Consider the following 19299-nt stretch of genomic DNA (forward strand, 5'->3'; position numbering starts at 1 on the left):
GTAGATTGAAAAAAGCTTTTAACGGATACCAAGAATTTGTCCCATTCCCTTAAGTGGTGTTGAAATTTATGAAAAAATAAAAAATGTCAATGTAACTTTTGGAAAAATGAAGAAGAAGCAAATTGTGAGTGAAATATGGAAGAAGAGATCAATATTTTGTGATCTTCCGTATTGGTGTAAGTTAGATGTCAGACACTGTCTAGATGTAATGCACGTAGAAAAGAATGTGTGTGACAGTCTAATAGGAACACTTCTGAACATTAAAGGAAAAACAAAGGATGGTGTGAATGCACGTCTGGATTTGATTGAGATGAATATACGAGAGGAATTGGCACCGAGAGAAGTTGGTAAACGTACATACTTGCCTGCAGCGTGTTACACTTTGTCAAAGAAAGAGAAAACAAGTTTTTGTGAATGTCTTAAAGGTGTTAAGGTACCACAAGGCTACTCTTCAAATGTGAAGAGTCTTGTATCTATGAATGATTTGAAACTAATTGGTTTAAAGTCACATCATTGTCACGTTCTAATGCAACAATTACTACCGGTGGCTATTCGTGGAATCTTGCCAAAAAATGTTAGGCATACAATCACTCGACTATGCTCATTTTTCAATTCCATATGTAGTAAAGAGATTGACTCTCAGAAGTTGGATGAACTTGAAGAAGAAATAATTGTTATCTTGTGTCAACTCGAGATGTTTTTTCCTCCATCTTTTTTTGATATTATGGTACACTTGGTTGTTCATCTTGTAAGAGAAATCAGATTGTGTGGGCCAGTTTATATGCGATGGATGTATCCAATTGAACGATACATGAAGATTTTGAAGGGATATGTGAAGAATCAATGTCGTCCGGAAGCTTCCATTATTGAAAAGCCAAATGTATAGAGTTTCTGAAAAAGGTTGGCACTCTCGTAGATTCATAAGTAGATCTTCAAAAGGTGTACATGTCATAAGCAAATCTAGAGAAGAGGTTCTGCAAGCACACTTGTATATCTCGAATAACACTGATGAGGTGTTACCATACTTAGATACATACAAAGACATTGTCAAATATAAAAATCCAAGACAATCCGAAAAATGGGTGTTAATTGAGCATAACAAAACTTTCATGTCATGGTTTAAACAACAAATAATGAATGATCCATCAGCATCTGAAACATTAACATGGCTTGCAAATGGTCTCAAATTTGATGTTTTATGTTGTTCCGACTATGAAGTAAATGGTTGTTTGTTTTACACAAAGTCTCGAGATGATAGGAGTACAGTGCAAAATAGCGGAGTCACCTTAGAGGCAGAGTCTATGCAGTTTTCAACTGCAAAGGATCAAAATTCTGTTGTGGGATCAATGCCTTATTATGGTGTCATAGTAGAGATTTGGGAAGTTAATTATACCAAGTTTACTGTACCTGTTTTCAAACGCAAGTGGGTTGACAATAAGACTGGTGTCAAAGTTGATGAATCAGGAATGAATTTGGTTGACTTTCGAAAGATAGATTATCATGAAGAACCATTCATAATGGCACATCAAGCTTCCCAAGTTTTCTATATCCAAGATCCTACGTCTGACCACTGGTTTGTAGTGCTACATGGAAAAAAAACAACATAATGACCCAGAAGATACAAACAACGACATTTGTGAGATTGAATCACTTACAAGAACGACCATCAATAAAGAGTACGAGGATGTTGTTGATGTTGTACATGCAACTCGAAATGATCATGACGAAGGAATATATATTTGTATGTGCATGTGATTCATGTTTAGTTTTACAATATATAATTTTAATTATATTTCATATTCTTGATGCTTATAATATTCTTGATAACAGGAACATGGCAGATGATAAAGTTTCTCGTTCAAAAACTGGTAGAGGACCTATCAGATTAAATAATATGTTTAAAAAGATAAATAAAGATGACAAAATACCTTTGTCTATTGATATCCACACTGGTGTGGCCACAGGGCAACATGCAAAGAAATATAGGAGTTATCTCGGAGTACTGTCTCGTGGAAGGATCTCTATCTTAACTGAGTCCTGGGATCATGTGACTGACCACGAGAAAAAACATGATTTGGCAAGATATTCTGGTATGTAATTGTTTTTACTTTGTTCAATCTAAAGTTCTTTTATATTTTGTTCTTGTTTATGAACTAATTCTTTCAATGTAGACGCGTTACAAGATCCCGAATGTGGAAACCTTGAAAGCGAAGGTTCTTTCTGATGTGGGTGTCAAATTTCGTCAGTTCAAATCAAAATTGACAACAAATTATATATATGGTAAAAAGAATGAAGAAAATCCTTGTACAAAATATGCATCCATTGATGAAGAAACTTGGCAGCAATTTGTGAAGATTCGACAAACTGAAAAATGGCAGGTTAATATCACTTTTATATTTGAATATAGTTTATATTAACGTATTATTAAATTTTGAATGTTATGATAGGAGGTTCGGAACAAAGCAAAAGTTAGTCAGGCACAAAATGATACCCCACACTTATTGTCCCGTGGTGGTTATAAGTTGTTAGAGCAAAAGATGCTTGAAGAAAAGATTAAATCACGTTCTACTTCCATTGAGGAAATGAATAGTGTAGATTCTTTGAGGCCTCCATCCCCACCACCCCGACATGAGATGTGGAAGGGTGTCCGTATAAACCCATTAGGGACATGGAGTTCTAAGTCTACAGAAGAAACAATTGAACGAATTGTAAGAAATATGTTTTCTATGTGTTATTTTAAATTCAATGTGTTGAAGTTTGACAATTTCTTTTCATTTGTTTTAGGATTCTCTTGCTGAGCAATCAACACAGGGGACTTTTAATCCATGTGGTCGCAATGATATTCTTAATGTTGCTCTCGGACGACCTGAGCACCCTGGACGTGTTCGTGTAGCTGGATATGGGGTTGGGATTCGCTCATGCTTTGGACCTTCATCACATAGCAAAGAACAATCGTCTAATCAACCTAGCCAAGAGTATTTACTACAATTACGTGAGCAGTTAAAGGATGAGGTAACTCAAGAGCTTAAAGAAAGCTTTATGGAGGAGTTTAATGTGCGATTGGAAATGGAGTTCAAAAAGCGGTGGGAGGGTTTAGGACTCTCTCAGCAACCACCTACTATGGTAGAAGATGAACCAGCTCTGCCTCCTATTAAGAAAGTAAGCACTAAAGGGAGTTGTTCGGCAGTTGATCTATCGGGGGATGACTTTGGCTCAATTATCCAATGCGAGTTATTATGTTGAGTGTAATTCTTTGACCCGATTCGTTGCCTTGGGTAAGTGTTATGAAGGGGTCAAAATGTTACACAATGTGTCTCTTCCTTCTAATTTCATGAAGGTCACGGTGGAGAAGGTCCTTTATGGTGATCTTGCAGTTCTTGTGCCGACATCAGAGGTCACAATTGTAGCAGAGGCATTACATACTTTTGTTGCCTGAACTAGACATCTCGTCAGACCTATAGACTCTATGGTATATCTTTGCACTGATACTAATAGAATTATATATTAGATATATTACATTCTAACTAATTTAAGTATTTGTTTGTTAGTTGATGAGTAGCAGGAACCTAAGACAAAATTGCCTCTACGAAAGAAGAAAATATTCTCCATTGATGATCCTGTGGCGGCATTGGTGGAAATTGCTACAGAATTAGATACAACCGTCTTAGAGGTTCCATGGGATGCCAATGTTTTTGGAAGGCATAGTAATCTACCGTTGTATGTTCACATGTATGATTTGTTGGACCTTGTAGCCAGAGATCAAGAGATTAACGTAACAATTCTGCAATTATGGACGATGTAAGTTCAAATATTAAAATCTCTATACTTTTGATTTATTAAATATATTAGTACTAACTTATTGAAATTTAGGTATCTTTTTGGATTATGCTTTGATGAGGGGAAACACAATATATATGGCTTTTTAGACCCTCAAATCACTCAATCAATTGGAAACAAGAAGTCGGAAACACAAACATACATCACCACTGCCTTAAAGAATGGTGGAAAACACATTTATTTTTCTTTGTACATCAATGAGTAAGTTCTTATTTATTAAATAAGTTTTAATAAATTATTGAAATAAGAGAAACTAATTAACTGATTTGTTATACAGGCGTCATTGGCAACTATTGATCATATCTGTTCAAGATCATACCGCTACATGGTTTTGCTCCTTGCATAAAAAACCTCCTACTTATTTTAAAAACATTATAGATAGGTACGACAGTTTCATTTAACATTTATTATTACTTATATATTATATAATGTTATGTATTCTAACATGAAATCTTATTATTTTAGTGCTTACTCTGGATATAATATGTTGTGTGGGAGAAGAACTTCAAACGCACAAAAACTCACTTGGATGTACCTTAAGGTATTTAAAGTATATTTGTTCACTTAATTTAATGTGTTTCACTCATTCATTTAATATATTTATTTTCACATGCAGTCCAACAGGCAACCTAGAAATTATGAGTGCGGTTATTATGTTATGCAATGGAAGTTGACTATTTTGCAAGCTGAAATTAAGAAAGGTTGGGATAAGGTAATACCTCAATACATTAAACACTTTAAAATTTGAGATTTATTATTCATGCACTAATTCAAAAAATTTCAAATGTCACAGTTGTTCAACGACCATCACCCGCTAGATTTAGAAGCATTGAAGTATGTGATAACAACATGGTCAAAGTATTTTGTAACCATGTATAACACTCTAGTATAGATAAATCATTATAATGACAATTTTTTTCATATATTAGCAAAACTTTTTTGTATAATGTTATAATTTGTTGTATGTAATTTTTATATTTAAATTATGATTTTAAATGTTTTTATTTTCTTGAATTGAAAATTTTATGCTGGTTTGAGATTTATTAAAAAACTTTTTTTTAATCACTACATATAACGACGGTTTCACTTGGAACTGTCTTTGAAAGGCGGAACCGTCTTTAAAAGTTCCTTATTTTTTTTAAAAAAAATTACAAGTCACCTTCAACGACGGTTTCTACAACCGTTGTTATAAGTCTTAGTTTTAACGACGGTTCCAGAACCGTCGTGAAAAACCCCAACCTTTTAACGACGCCCACAATAACTTGGAACCGTCTTTAAATGTTGATTTTAACTGTCGTTAATCTACCCTTTTGTACTGGTGAATTTTTTTAGTCTCTAAAACTGTCTCTAATTTAGTTTAATAGTAACTAATTATTTTGGTTTCTAAAATTAGTTGCAATTTGATGATTTTCGTGTAGTGTAGTGGGTAATTCAAGTTTCTCCACTACTCTTCTACTTGCCACATTTGCATAACTACCCCCATCTATGATCATGGAATACAATTTGTTTTTGATAAGGCAGCGAATGTGAAAAATATTTTCTCTTTAGGTTTCATCAAAAAGTTTTTTAATTGTTCCCAAAATTCGCCTTACCACCAATATGTAACCTCCACAAGGTATCTCACATTCATCTTCACTGTGGTTATTGAAGGGGTAGGTGAGTTAGATCTAAAAGATTGATCACTTTGGTCACTTTCTACTATCCCCCTTTTACCATCATGGTTAATTTATTAGGGAAATTTGTAGCTATGTGTCTAAAACCTAAACATTTAAAACATTTTTAATTTGAGATTTTGGTTGGCGATTTAGGTCTAGCAAGAGAAGGGTTGTCTTTAAAATGTTGATGTTGTGAGGTGGATTCTTTAGAGAAATTGAAAGGAAAATCTTGATTTTGAAATTTATTTTTGTCCTTCCAAGAGGATTTGTAAAAGCCATCATTATGAGTATTTTTAAAAGAGTTTTTCTTTAAAATTTGTGATTCAACCTTGATGGCTAGGTGAACCAACTTTTCCAAAGATGTATACTCATACAATTCTACCAGAGGCTAATGGATAAAGTGTTCAGGGGGATGATCGATTGAAATGTTGAAGTCTACGTGGATGACATTGTTGTGAAGTTGGACTCGTGTGATCAACACATAAGAGACTTGGAAGAAGTCTTCAAAGCACTAAGAAGAATGAACATGAGGCTCAACCCTGAGAAGTGTGCGTTTAGTGTGGAGGGAGTAAAATTCTTGGGTTTCATGTTAAACCACCGGGGAATCGAAGATGCTTAGCCATAACAGAGATGAGAAGCTCTCAGAAATTAAAAGAAGTGTAGCAACTCATAGGCCATCTTACAACCCTGTTGAGGTTCGTTCCTCGGTTGGCCGAGCAAACTAGACCCATGGTAGAACTCATTTGGAAGGCAACCAAGTTCAAATGGGATGAAAAGTGTGAAGACATCTTCCAACAACTGAAGGCGTTTCTATCTTCACCGACAGTGATCCAAAAACCAGGGCCCGACCATCCTATCATCATTTACCTGTTAGTCTTAAAAGAGGCCGTCAGCACAATTTTGGTGGAAGAGGTTGACAAAGAGAAACGTTCGGTTTACTTCGTTAGTCAAACGCTACACGCAACCGAGACGAGGTATCAAATGATAGAAGAGGTCACGTTCGTCCCCGTCCTAATGGCAAGACGGATGAGGCCCTATTTTCAAAATCACGCCATAGTGGTAAGAATTGACTATCCGAAGTGACGAATAGTGCAAATATACCATGAAAATCGGTTTACCGCTGGGATGATTTAAATACAGATAATAACTTTTGGGTAGGGAGCCTTCGTGGGAGGTTATCAAGCACAACATAGACCTCCAACTCCTCGACACTCCTCAAACTGTCGTTTTTAAGGGTTTTTTTACTAGTGACCTTTCTCAGCACAACCGTTCTCATTCTTGTTTGTATTCCTCTTCTCTTTTCACCGCAACCCTTCTCTTGTTACTCTCACCGAAAATCCTTCACATTCTCATTCTCATTCTCACTTATCTCCAACTTTTCCTTTATTCTCTCATTCTCACTTAACTCCAACTTTTCCTTTATTCTTGTTTCACACTTGTTTGAAGAAAAAGGTTCATTCATTGTTAATATTCAATCTTTCTACTTAATTTTTGACTCTGAATGTGAAAAACCATTCCACTAACACAAAAGTTTCCTTTTCTGAATTGCAATATCATATATTTTATTTTCTCATATTATAAATTGAATATATAAGATGTTTATAAAATAAAGCTTTGGTTTTGGTTTGTGTACATGCCAAATTAATAATTAATGTTGAAGGTACTATACATGGACCACAAGAAAAATGTGCATGCAAACGTATATACTATAGTTCAAATAATAATAATAATTGAAAATGATTATTATAAACGTTATATTATATTAAATTGAGTGGCGTTTAAAGCAGATGTTATTAAATTTACACTGAAATTGGTTTATCCAATTTCAAAATTACGACATTTATCACTGACATAAATTAAACGCTTAAAACCGTTACTTTATACAATGTATTATATGACGTCTGCTAATGTGGTTCTCAATTGACGGTCACATTATACTTTGTGGCAGCCAAATTTGTGGTGGTACGCAGTACAGCCACACACATATATTGTGACGGTTAGTTATAAACGTCACTTTATACGAAAATAAATGTCACCACATACACATATTTTTTTAGCGAATAACAAAGGGTCCATGATAATCATATAAATAAACACAAATTTTGAGAATAAGATACATCATCATTCTATACTAACAGTACCGAGCACCAAATATTGAGATCTCACTTGAGCGTCGGAGTCCCTTTTGTAGGTACTATCAGAGCTTGGAGTTCACAAGGAATAGAAGCAGAGGAGTGAAGGCAGAGTTATGAGACCATTTCGAGAAGAAGGAAGGAGAAGTAGACTGACCGAATGAGAAGGACGATAATAATTCTCTTGTTTGAGAATACAAATAAATTCTTATTTTATTTATTTTAATTTTAATTTTTAATTTAAAATATTATAATATTATTATAAAGGGTTGTTGAACCTTATATAAATACCACTGCGGAAGACTCTGAAACGGACTCGTGCTTTCCTGGTTTATTTTACAGACCAATTAGCTTTGTTTGAAAAAGAAACAAAAGAGAAAAAGATGAACTGCTTCGAGGAAGATGTTCCTATGCCTCTGAGTCCTATGGCAGATTACCTTAGCAGCTCTCTGATAAACGTGTTTGTTCTTTGTGCTGTTGAATCTGAGATTCCAATTGATGACTCAAAATTTCAACCTCTGCTTGAGAACAAGTTACTTCCCATATGCTCCAGATTCTCATGTATCATGGTACGTATAATTTATTACTATATTCCATCACCTGATTTAGAGGAGAATTGTAATTTTTTTTCAAATTTTACTTATCTTCCAATTTTGATGGTTTTGTTATATACATAAACAGATAACATGAGCTGTAGAAAACCATGCTATTTTGTAATTGTAATTTACCTCAATGGCTTTCTTTATTTGTACCATCTTTGTCATAATACTTTCTTGGGTTTTGTTCTTATGTTTTGGGCAATATTTTCATCAAATGGGTATAATAATATTAATATTAATATTAATATTAACGGAATGAGAGTTTTATTAGTCAAAAAACTTATTTGTTGAAATTGAAAAAAGTTAAGAACTTCTCTTGTAGAAAATCTTAAAGACCACTGATAGAAGGGTGAAATTGAACTTTAATTGTGCATTGGAATTGAATTTAAAAAGAAAAGATTCTTTTGTGTTGTTGGTTCCAAGAAAAGAATCATTTGATATTGTTACTGCATAACTGGAACAGGTTACTGACAAGAATGGAAAAAAAGTTTGGAAACAAGTTGATGTTAACCCAGAGGATCACATCAAGATTCCTAAGTTTGCATCCACGAATCGAACACACAAATTATATGACGAATGTCTTGATGGATACATGTCAAAAATAGCTAATGAACAGTTACGAGAAGATCAACCACTTTGGGAAGTGCATATATTTAACTATCCAACGACCAAAGCTGCAGGAACTATTTTATTTAAGCTCCATCATGCACTTGGAGATGACTACTCTTTCATGGCGACTTTCCTTTCGATAACACAAAGTGCTGATAATCCTTCTCTTCCAATCAAACTTCCTTCAAGCAAATTGGTGGAATCAACAAGTACCAAAGGCATGGTTAAACGATTATCTCAAACTGCTTCTGTGTTGTTAAAGAGTGCATTTGATTTTGGCTGGAGTTTCATGAAAAGTAGCTTGATGCCAGATGAACAAACACCATTAAGGTCAGGACACGAAGATGTAGGGTTTCGACCTATGAGTATCATAAATGTTTCCCTCTCATTGGACAGCATCAAAGAAGTCAAAAACGAACTCAAAGTGGTACGTCCAGACTTGTTTTCTATACTTTAAATGTTGCTTTCAAAAATTTAATTTAAAGTACCTAAATTTTAACCTGTGATCTTGAGATTGATCTAATGACCAGCTAGGTCAATAATCTATTAAACGACGATAAAAATAATTTGAAGAATAATAATACTTAATTTTTAAAATGATTTTTAAATTTGTATATATAATGACTGATTTTTTTTCCAAATCAATTTATATTTAAGAATTATTTTACTGTAATGCCATGAACAAATATTTTTTTAAAATTTAAAATTTTAAAACTAAAGAAATCATTAAATAAAATATTTTTTTTTAAATTTGTTAATTTTAAAACTACTTTAATTAATTAATTTATTAAATTTATATACTATTTTAAATATTAAAAAAATATTAATATCTAAAATAATTTCTGTTATTAATAAATAATTTTTAAATTTATATTTGATTAGCTACCAATTTTTAAATATAAAATAATTAATAACTAAAATTTTGATAGTTAATTAGATATCAATTCAAAATTAATTTATAAATTTTATTAATAATAAAAATTATTTACATACTAATGATTTTTTTTTCTCTATTCTCATTTAATAATTTTATTGTAATTTAATATGATTTTTTATTTTTAAAATTATTTTTTTTCTTCTTTCATGATCCACCAGATTATGTTAGTTGACGTACATCTGAAACATTAATTCTAAGATGACAATTTATTTGTTGAACTTTGTAGGGTTTTTTTTTTCCCATTTTTTTTTTCTGTACGTGCAGAGCATAAATGATGTGTTGGTTGGAGCAATTTTCTTTGGCATTCAACTGTACATGAAGGCAAAGAATCAGAAATCAGGCACATCAGAAAGTACTGCACTGGTGCTGCTTAATACCAGGAAAATAAGAGCTTACAAATCAGCGAAGGAGATGCATACCGATTCTGAGGCACCTTGGGGGAACAGATTCCACTTCATGCATGTTCCAATTCCCATGTTAAGTGATAACAATGAATTGAACCCACTTGAGTTTGTGTTAGAAGCCAAGAAAAAAATCAACAGGCAGAGAACTTCTCTAGCAGTACCAATGGCTGGCGTGCTTTTGCGTTTGTTGAATCAAATCAAAGGACCACAGGTTTGAAATAATCATGTTTGTGTGATTATCTGAATGCATGAACCCTAGTTGCTTTTCAAACTGATTCTTTTAACTATCATTAGTGTTCTAATCTTTTATTTAGTTAAAGTGAGTAATGACAGTTTTTTGTTTGTATGTTGCAGGCTGCTACAAATTTCTTGTATAAGACCATGAACAATGCAAGTTTGAGCATCTCGCACATGGTTGGCCCAGCAGAAAAAGTGACTTTGGCTAATCATCCAATTAAAGGCTTGTACTTCATGACTGTCGGTTTATCTCAGGTCTCTCTTCCTATGGACTGAAAAAATAAATAACTTCCTAGAGAAATAATTATGAAAAGATTGAAACTGGCCTGCTTCTAAGAAAACTATGATATTTTGGAACACAAACTTATAAATTATAGTGAATATTATAGGTATTAAATATGACTTTTTAATTATTTTAATTTACACCGTTTTTTTATTAGTAATAAAAAATAAATAAATGACAACCACTTCAGGGGTGGTTCAACCCTTATACAAAATTATACAATAACTAACTTCTAACTAGAACCGCCTATCTAACTAACAAAAGCACTATCCATACTAAAAAAAAACCTAATATACTTCAAGAAACCATCATCATGCACGTCAAAGGTTTCAAACACCAATTAGAATAGGAAAACGAAGCAGAATGAGATTTTACAGACATCCAAGACCAAACCTTTACTTGCACCATTACAAACACTTCTGACACATCAGCCACACTCCTTTTGAAAATGATAAAATTTTTGTGATTCCAGATTTCACTCACAACCCCAACCAAGCTGTACTCTTCACATCATTAACCGAATCTGAAGACTGACTCATCATGAACTGAGCAAAGTTTGATATAGGATCAATGTGAGACACAAATGACACTCCAAGCCACTCAGATCAAAAACACCAAACACGCCAAGCGAAATTGTAATCGAAAAACAAAATGGCGGTAATGTTCTTCCTCCTTTCCACACAGACAACAAAAAAAATTTTCAAGCATCACCCATCGCCTTTGCAAATTAATTTTTAGGTGAACTTTATAAGAAAATTAATAAATAAAAATTAGTTTTTAAAAAAAATAATGATGTACATATATTTTAAAATGACTTATTTTATTTTAACTTTTGATGTACATATATATTTTATGTGTAATTTTAGTTTTAGTTATAATTATTAATATTTAATTTTCATAATTTTAAAATATTTTAAATTAAGGTCTTTATTTTAAAATGTATCTAATAATTAATTCACTGCGAAAGTGAGAAGTGATAAAGTTAATTCTCCTCACAATATGTTTTGCAATCTTTAGCCAAGAACGCACATGGCTTGAAAGCTCATATCTTATAGATAATGCAATATTTAAAATATATAAAGCAGTGATAAACACCAGTTGTTGTCGAGTTAGGTAACACGCAATATTGAAGTAAGAAGAAGATAATGTCTTATTTAGTGTTTCTTCTCCTTAGACATAATAGACATAAATGTGGCTGAATTGTGATTCCTTGTTAGGACTGTCGACGACGACCATTGAGCCTGTGCCGGAGAGCCGTGTGTCTATGGTGGAAGAGAGAAGTCCGGAGAATCGTTAGAGATGGTGGAAAATGGGGTTGAAGGTTATTTCAAACGGAAGTCATTTTACAAAATTTTTGAAACTTATGGTATTTTTACTGAGTTCTTAAACTCATGGTATTTTACGGAAGTTTTGAAACCCATGGTATTTTACAGAGGTTCTTAAATTCATGGTATTTAACAGAGGTTCTAAAAGACTTTTGGCAGAGAAACACGCTCCCCAGGAATGATTTAACGAAGAAAACTGCAACCTTTGGTAAATGACTTAATAGAAGTTTTAACCCAGAATAATATAAAAATAAACCCACGCTAAAACTATTTTTTCTTGTAGTGTTAGTTATATAGTTTTAGTTCTCAACTACTTTAGATTTTAGAGTTATAACTAAAATCTTGGTAATTAAAGATATCAATTTAAAAACCAATTCTAAAATAATATATAACTTAACTAATATAATAATTAATTATTTTTCTTTTTAAAATAATACCTAATTTAATTTTCATTACAAACAATATCTGCATTTGCAAGCATTTATATAGGTTTAGTATCGCGACCCTAATTATGATCCACTAAACTAACTTTAAATATCTTTTACTTGTTGTATATGAAATATGAGTGTCTAAGGATATGTATATGCTTTTACTCTTGTTGATGTTCTTCATTCTCAAGCATAATATCAAAGTTTAATGCATGATTAAGCAACTGTTGTATTGTTCTATAAATTTTACTTAGTTCATACTAATGTTTCAAAACATATTTTGTGATGGATTTACAGAGTATCACAGTGACTATAACAAGCTACATGGGACATTTAAGAGTTGGATTTGGAGTAGAGGAAGGCTTCATAGATGAATACCAACTCAAGTCATGTTTCGAGACATCTCTGCAGAAGATACTGGAAGCAGGAAAATACAATTTACCTCTGGGAAGTAGATTATAGATCATAGCATCATAGTTATTTCGTACTACAATATTTGAAATATTTTATAGCATATATTAAATTTTGAAAAAGTGGGGTGACGTACGTCAATTTAAAGCAAAATAAACATTAAAATAAGTAAAGAATCTCCAAGGAATTAGGTGATGCATGTCTGGTAGTAGTTAATGTATTGTGTGACTTGTATTGCATTGTAGTGCTCTGCAGCAACAATAAATATTTGAGTCAATTATGGTTTGCTCTCCCCAGATATATTTATATTTTGATTTTATATAAATTTGTTTGATTTATTTTTAATGTATTCATATTATTCTATTTCAATAAAATAAAAAATAAATAAAATAAAAAGTATTATAGAAATAAAAACTGTACTAATTAAAATGACTAAAACAACATAAAAATGATTAAAATAATATTTCTATACGAATGAAGTTGAAAAAATATTTTTTGAAAATAAAAATGCATAATTATATTTCAAGCAATATACTTAACTTAAATATTTGAATAATTACATTTTATAAGTTACTATATATTATTTGTAAAACTACTTGTTATCATGCATACATTACAAAAAAAATAAAATTAATGGAGATTATTGAGCGAAGGTTAATATCACTTAGAAAATAATTTAATTAATTGAGTTTTTTTTTAATCTTCGTTAAGTTCCAAAGATTATTTCAAAGCCTCAACAAAATAATGGATGTTCTTTAACTTTCGTTAAATTTCTAAGATTTATTTAAAAACTTCAGAAAAATAACGGAGATTTTTTTAAACTATTGTTAAATTTTAAAGGTTTATTTTAAAACCTTGGCAAAATAATAGAGGTTTTCTTAACTTTCGTAAAGTTCCAAATGTTTATTCTACAACCTCAATAAATTAACGGAAGTCTTTTTCACCTTTATTAAGTTTCAAAGGTTTATTATAAAATTTTAACAAAATAACAATTTTTTTTTAACATTCATTAAATTTCAAAGATTTATTGTAAAACCTGAATAAAACACTCCAGATTTTTCAAACTCCAATAAATAAATATAATTAAATCTATTTATAAAAAATAATTAAAAATATATAGTTTTAATATATTTTATAACTAAATTCTCTAAAATTTTGAAAGTGTAACTTTACATTACATATAAGTTTTCTAAAGTTTCAAAAATTTATTTTAAAAGCTTAGCAAAACCTTGTATAATAAGTTTTTCAACAACTAATCTTTGATAATAAGTATTTCAATCGTATTTGCATATTTCTTTATAATTAATGGTAGTTGCTTTATATAATTCATAGTTTTTTGTGTTATGAGCTCATACTTCAAAAAATTTGACTTATTTTGTTTTAACTTTTGATGGATGTAGATGTGACATTTTTGGTTTAGTTATAATTGTTAGTATTTAATTCTCGTAATTTTGAAATATTTTAAATTAAGACCTTTAATTTAAAATGCATCTAATAATTAATTCACTATGAAAAAGATAAGTAATAAATTTAATTTCTCCTCGCAATATGTTCTTACAATCTTTAGCAAGAACACGCATGACTTTGAAGGCTACATCTGACAGATAATGCAATGATTTAGGATATATACATTAGTGATAAACACCAGTTGTTGTCGAGTTAGGTAAAAATGGCTTGTGACCCAAGTTGAGACAGTAAGGTGATGGAAGAAACAATATTGGAGTAAGAAGAAGATAATGCCTTATTTAGTGTTCTTCTTAGATATAATAGACACAAGTGTGGCCGAATTTTGATTCCTTGCTAGGACTACCGTCCACGACTATTGAGAGCAGTGTGTATACGGTGGAAGAGAGAAGTCAAGAGGGGATTGTTAGAGATGGTGGAAATGAGGTTGAAGGTTATTTCAAACGACAAGTCATTTTATAAAAAATTTGAAACTCATGGTATTTTACGGAAGTTTTTAATCCCATGGTATTTTACGAAGGTTTTTAAATCCATGGTATTTAATGGAGTTCTTGAAACCCATAGTATTTTACAGAGGTTCTTAAACCCATGATATTTAACAGGAAATTTCCTTGAAAGACTTTTCGCAAGGTTTAAAAAAACCCTGGGTAACACATTCCCTATGGATGGTTTAGCAAGAGAAACTGCAACCCTAGATAAATGACTTAATAGAGATTTTAATCCTAGATAATGTAAAAATAAATGCTCGTTAAAATTATTTTTTCTAGTAGTGATATATTACTTTATCAAAACATAATCAGTAAAAATTATGTAAATAATAGATTACTTGAAATATTCTAACTTATATACAAAATACTATATAACGGTACAAATATTTGTACAAGTTATAATTAGTCCTCCTACTAAAGCGCCTTCAATAGAATATACTTTTAAAAAAAAGTGTCATTACATTAAAATATATGTTCTTTGTCATCGTATAATAAAATAAAATCAAGTCACTTGTATCAGCAATCAATGCCTCATCTAAAAAAATCCTCCAACTTACTAGAATTTAGTATTTGTCTTTTTCTTATTTACAACTAATTGACTACCCTGGTAATATTATATTCCACTTTCTATTACAACCTTTTATTCTTGTTTGGTACAAAATGATTTTTTTGAATCTAGTGCACTTTATCTTACCTTCCCTTGACATTTACTATCATCCACTATTTGTTGATGTCTTTCTACAAAATATATCTAAAACAACCATGCAGGAAATGTAACACAAAGATAATTGAGCCTTTGTGCTTACCATTAGTGATATAAAAATTGTGAAATCATCATATTTTGTTGCCTCATAACATAATTTCGAGCATCTTACCTTCCCATAATTGTGATACAGTTACTATCTTGAAATTAGACATGTACTATATTGAAACTAAACTACTTATTCCACTGCCAAGTAGAGAATTGCCAATATGAAGAACTTCATACTAGATATTGTTGAAGAATCAAAGTAGATGTGTGTACCTAGAAAATGATATTCTTTAGCACCTTATGTGATACAAATTTGCCATGATTAGATTTCATTCATTTTCACTATGTATAGACCAATTTATTTTTGTGTGGTAGTAATGCATGTTTTTAGGCAAAGACATCAATATTTGCATGAAAAATTCTCTCTTTTTTTAAGTTTGTATCATGTCCAAACTTTTAATTGTACATTTACAAATATTTTCACTCCCATCCACTACTGCACCCATATATAACATTGTTTCTTTATTCCTATATTTCTTTCATAATTGTCATCTACATGGATTTCCAAATTTTGTTTGCACCATTTATTCAACATGGCATATTAAACTGATAGAAAAGAATATCTACATTGTTTGGTGACACACTTATATTATTTATCCAATTGTCATAGAAGTTTCAGGCTATTGTAGCTATCTTGTATTAGAAATAAACTATTTGAAGATTCTACTTGGTTATTATATAGATCACATTGGTTACTATTTATTTGCATCATACTTCTTATCAAATTTTCTATGGTTGTCATTTTATTCAAACATACTCTCACTACAAGAAATTTTAAATTTACACAGATTATTACATATGGATCTAGATCCATAATAAATTCAGCATTACATACAAATTATTATCCACAGATTTGTACCAATAGGCAAATTCAACATTACATACAAATTATTACCCAAAAAAATAAATATGTAAGTAAATTACCCATTGATATGTATCCATAAGTAAATTCAACATTATATATAGATTATTATCCACGAACAAATTTACAGGTTAGCATTACTTACAAATTATTACCCATAAATTAATAATAATAAAAATAATAATAATATTAACAATAATAATGATAAAAATATTAGTATTAATATTAAAATTGTAACATCCCTAGTTATATCACCTAAAGACTATATCATGCATGCAAATATCTAATTAAAGCATATAAATATATACATATAATCCAAAAAAGTATCTCAACAGGGAATTTAAAATATAAATATATGCATATATAAAAAATAAAATGTCAAAAAGAAAAGTCACTACAAACAAATTTAATTTTACCAGATGCTTTTTAGAAGAGGTTATAAGAACCTCCACTAGTACATATACGTAATAAGGGTTTTTTAAACCCCTGATAAGTCTATGTAGTTTTACCAAAATAATAGTTTTCTTTTTCCTTATTTTTCACTTTCCCGTATTTTGTTCATGACACACTTCTCATGTTTCTAGATGAAGTTGTTAGAATGTATGGCATTAAACTAGAGGGGGGGGGGGTGAATGGTTTAAAGACAAACCTTTTAGTCTAGAATGAAATTCCTTCGAGAAAACTTGATTCAGAATTCAGTTTGCCAAAAACACAAAGCAATTTAGCACAGCACCAGAAAAACAATCGGTTGTTTCGCAGAAACAATGAGTTGTTTATACCAGTTAACAAATATAAACTGAAATTAAAGAGTTCAAGGGATAGAGAGATTGGACACACACTTTATACTGGTTCACTCTTAAACCAAGAGCTACATCCAGTCTTCCCAGAAACCACTGGGGGAATCCACTAAGCAATCAAACCTAGATTACTTACAAACACCACCAAAAAAGTGACCTTGATCCCCTCAAGACACACACTTCCTTTGGCTCAGGACATATACCACCAAGAATGCTGATCTTGACAACCTCAAGAACACACAACACTTCTCAGCCTCATACAACAGAGTTTACACAAAGTACAGAAGGATTACACTTGTTACAGAAATGATCTGAAATCAATACAAGATGAAAATCTTATTCCACACTCTCTTGATCAAAGCAATCTCAAAGCAATCTTCAACTCTTGAAAAAGAAAAATCAGTGAAAAAATCAAATATGTTTTTCTATGATTTAATCTTAGTTCTTGTTTGTTACAAAAGCTAAACAAACTATTTATTGCTTTCAAAGACTGGTCAAAGCATTTAAAACTGGAGCATATTTAGTTATAAAATCATTTAAAGCTCAGTCAAAGCACAAAATAGTTTTCTGTTATGGTCCCAAAACAAACAATCGGTTGAATGCTCGAATCAATCAGTTGTTTTGGTTTGACAGCAAGTCAACCATCAAAAACAATTTTCAACCTTTCTCAAAACACCTAAGTATAAAACAATCGGTTGTTTTGACAAAACAACAGGTTGTTTTTCACTTAGTTTGAAAAACACTTTCAATTAAAAAGGTTTGAGAATGCTTAAGCTTTGGATTCAATCAAGAGTGGATTAGCACAAATTATCTACCCTAGATCCTATTCTAATACACCTCAACAACAACAAGCACATCCAGCCTTCCATCAAACTCAAAGGATTTGGATTCTTCAAAGCTTGAACACACTTGATTCAATAATCTCCCCCTATTTGATGAAGACAAATCACTGGTTGCTTGTGTTGGATTTGATTGAATCTGAAGCAGTTCCTGCAAAACAAAATTTAAGCAAAGCACACTATTTTTGATAGAAGGTTAGAGCAAAAACAGAAACAGTATATCAGCAACATTAAAACCAGCAGAAATAAGGTTTACTTAAACACTCAAACACAACATAGAGTTTGCAGGAAAAAAAAAGAAAATAAAAGACAACACAACATAAAATCTCCCCCTATTTGTCTTCACAAATAGACAAAAAGAAGAGATAAAAAGATAATTGTTCCAGATTATACAGAAATTTAAAACAAAAGCTCTTAAACTGATATAGGGCCAAAAACAATCGGTTGTTTCGTGAATTCAACCAGTTGTGTTTCCTTTAATCATCCTTGCCATACTGGAGTTCAAAAATTTGATTCTGAACAACTTCTATCTGTTCATCCAAGGTCATAAACCGTGTATCCATGCTGTTGAATCTGTTGTCTATACTATGGAAGTTGCTCACACATAAATCATGAAGATTCCTTTGATTCTCGGCAAAACCATCAAGCCTATTCACCATGTATCTTTCAAAAGAAGACATGGATGGAATTTCATCTCCTTGATTCCCTGCACTGGTTCCAACACCTAAATTGGTTTCAGGATGTACTTCATGGTGAAAATCCATGTCAGCAGCTTGATCTTGTTCATCAAAATCAACAGCTATAGCACTTGATGAAGCACCATGATCACCTTCTTTGCTCACCCATTTCCATTTATTTTGGTGAATCCCATCTTGCTAAGAGAGCCATTGTTCATCTCTTGTGTTGACTTAACCAACTCAGATGTCTCATCTTCAAGATTCACTTCAAAATAGAGCAAGAATTTAGAGATTAAAACATCATATGGATAGTGGTAATCACTTAACCTCATGGCTTTTTGCATGTGTTCTTTAATGATGTGGATCTAGTTGATCTTGATCTTCTTCATGATGCAGTATATATATACAAGGTCTTCTTCTGTTAGGACAGAATGGTTGCTCCCACTTGAAGTAAGAATCCAAGTTACAATAAGAGCAAACACCCTTTCATCTAGCTTTAAGCCT

At 31.5% G+C, this 19299-nt stretch overlaps 1 protein-coding gene across 1 annotated transcript; it reads left to right on the forward strand.

The window, feature by feature from the left end:
* The first annotated feature begins 7959 nt into the window (after positions 1 to 7959).
* On the forward strand, positions 7960 to 13127 carry LOC137834487 (wax ester synthase/diacylglycerol acyltransferase 5-like). Its single transcript, XM_068642522.1, has 5 exons — positions 7960 to 8193; positions 8687 to 9259; positions 10034 to 10384; positions 10528 to 10665; positions 12744 to 13127. The coding sequence occupies exons 1-5, from the start codon at positions 8008 to 8010 to the stop codon at positions 12906 to 12908; spliced, it is 1413 nt and encodes a 470-aa protein (XP_068498623.1). The 5' UTR covers positions 7960 to 8007; the 3' UTR covers positions 12909 to 13127.
* The last annotated feature ends 6172 nt before the right edge of the window (positions 13128 to 19299 follow it).

Source organism: Phaseolus vulgaris, chromosome 5, assembly GCF_000499845.2.
Source record: "Phaseolus vulgaris cultivar G19833 chromosome 5, P. vulgaris v2.0, whole genome shotgun sequence".
Classification (NCBI taxonomy): domain Eukaryota; kingdom Viridiplantae; phylum Streptophyta; class Magnoliopsida; order Fabales; family Fabaceae; genus Phaseolus; species Phaseolus vulgaris.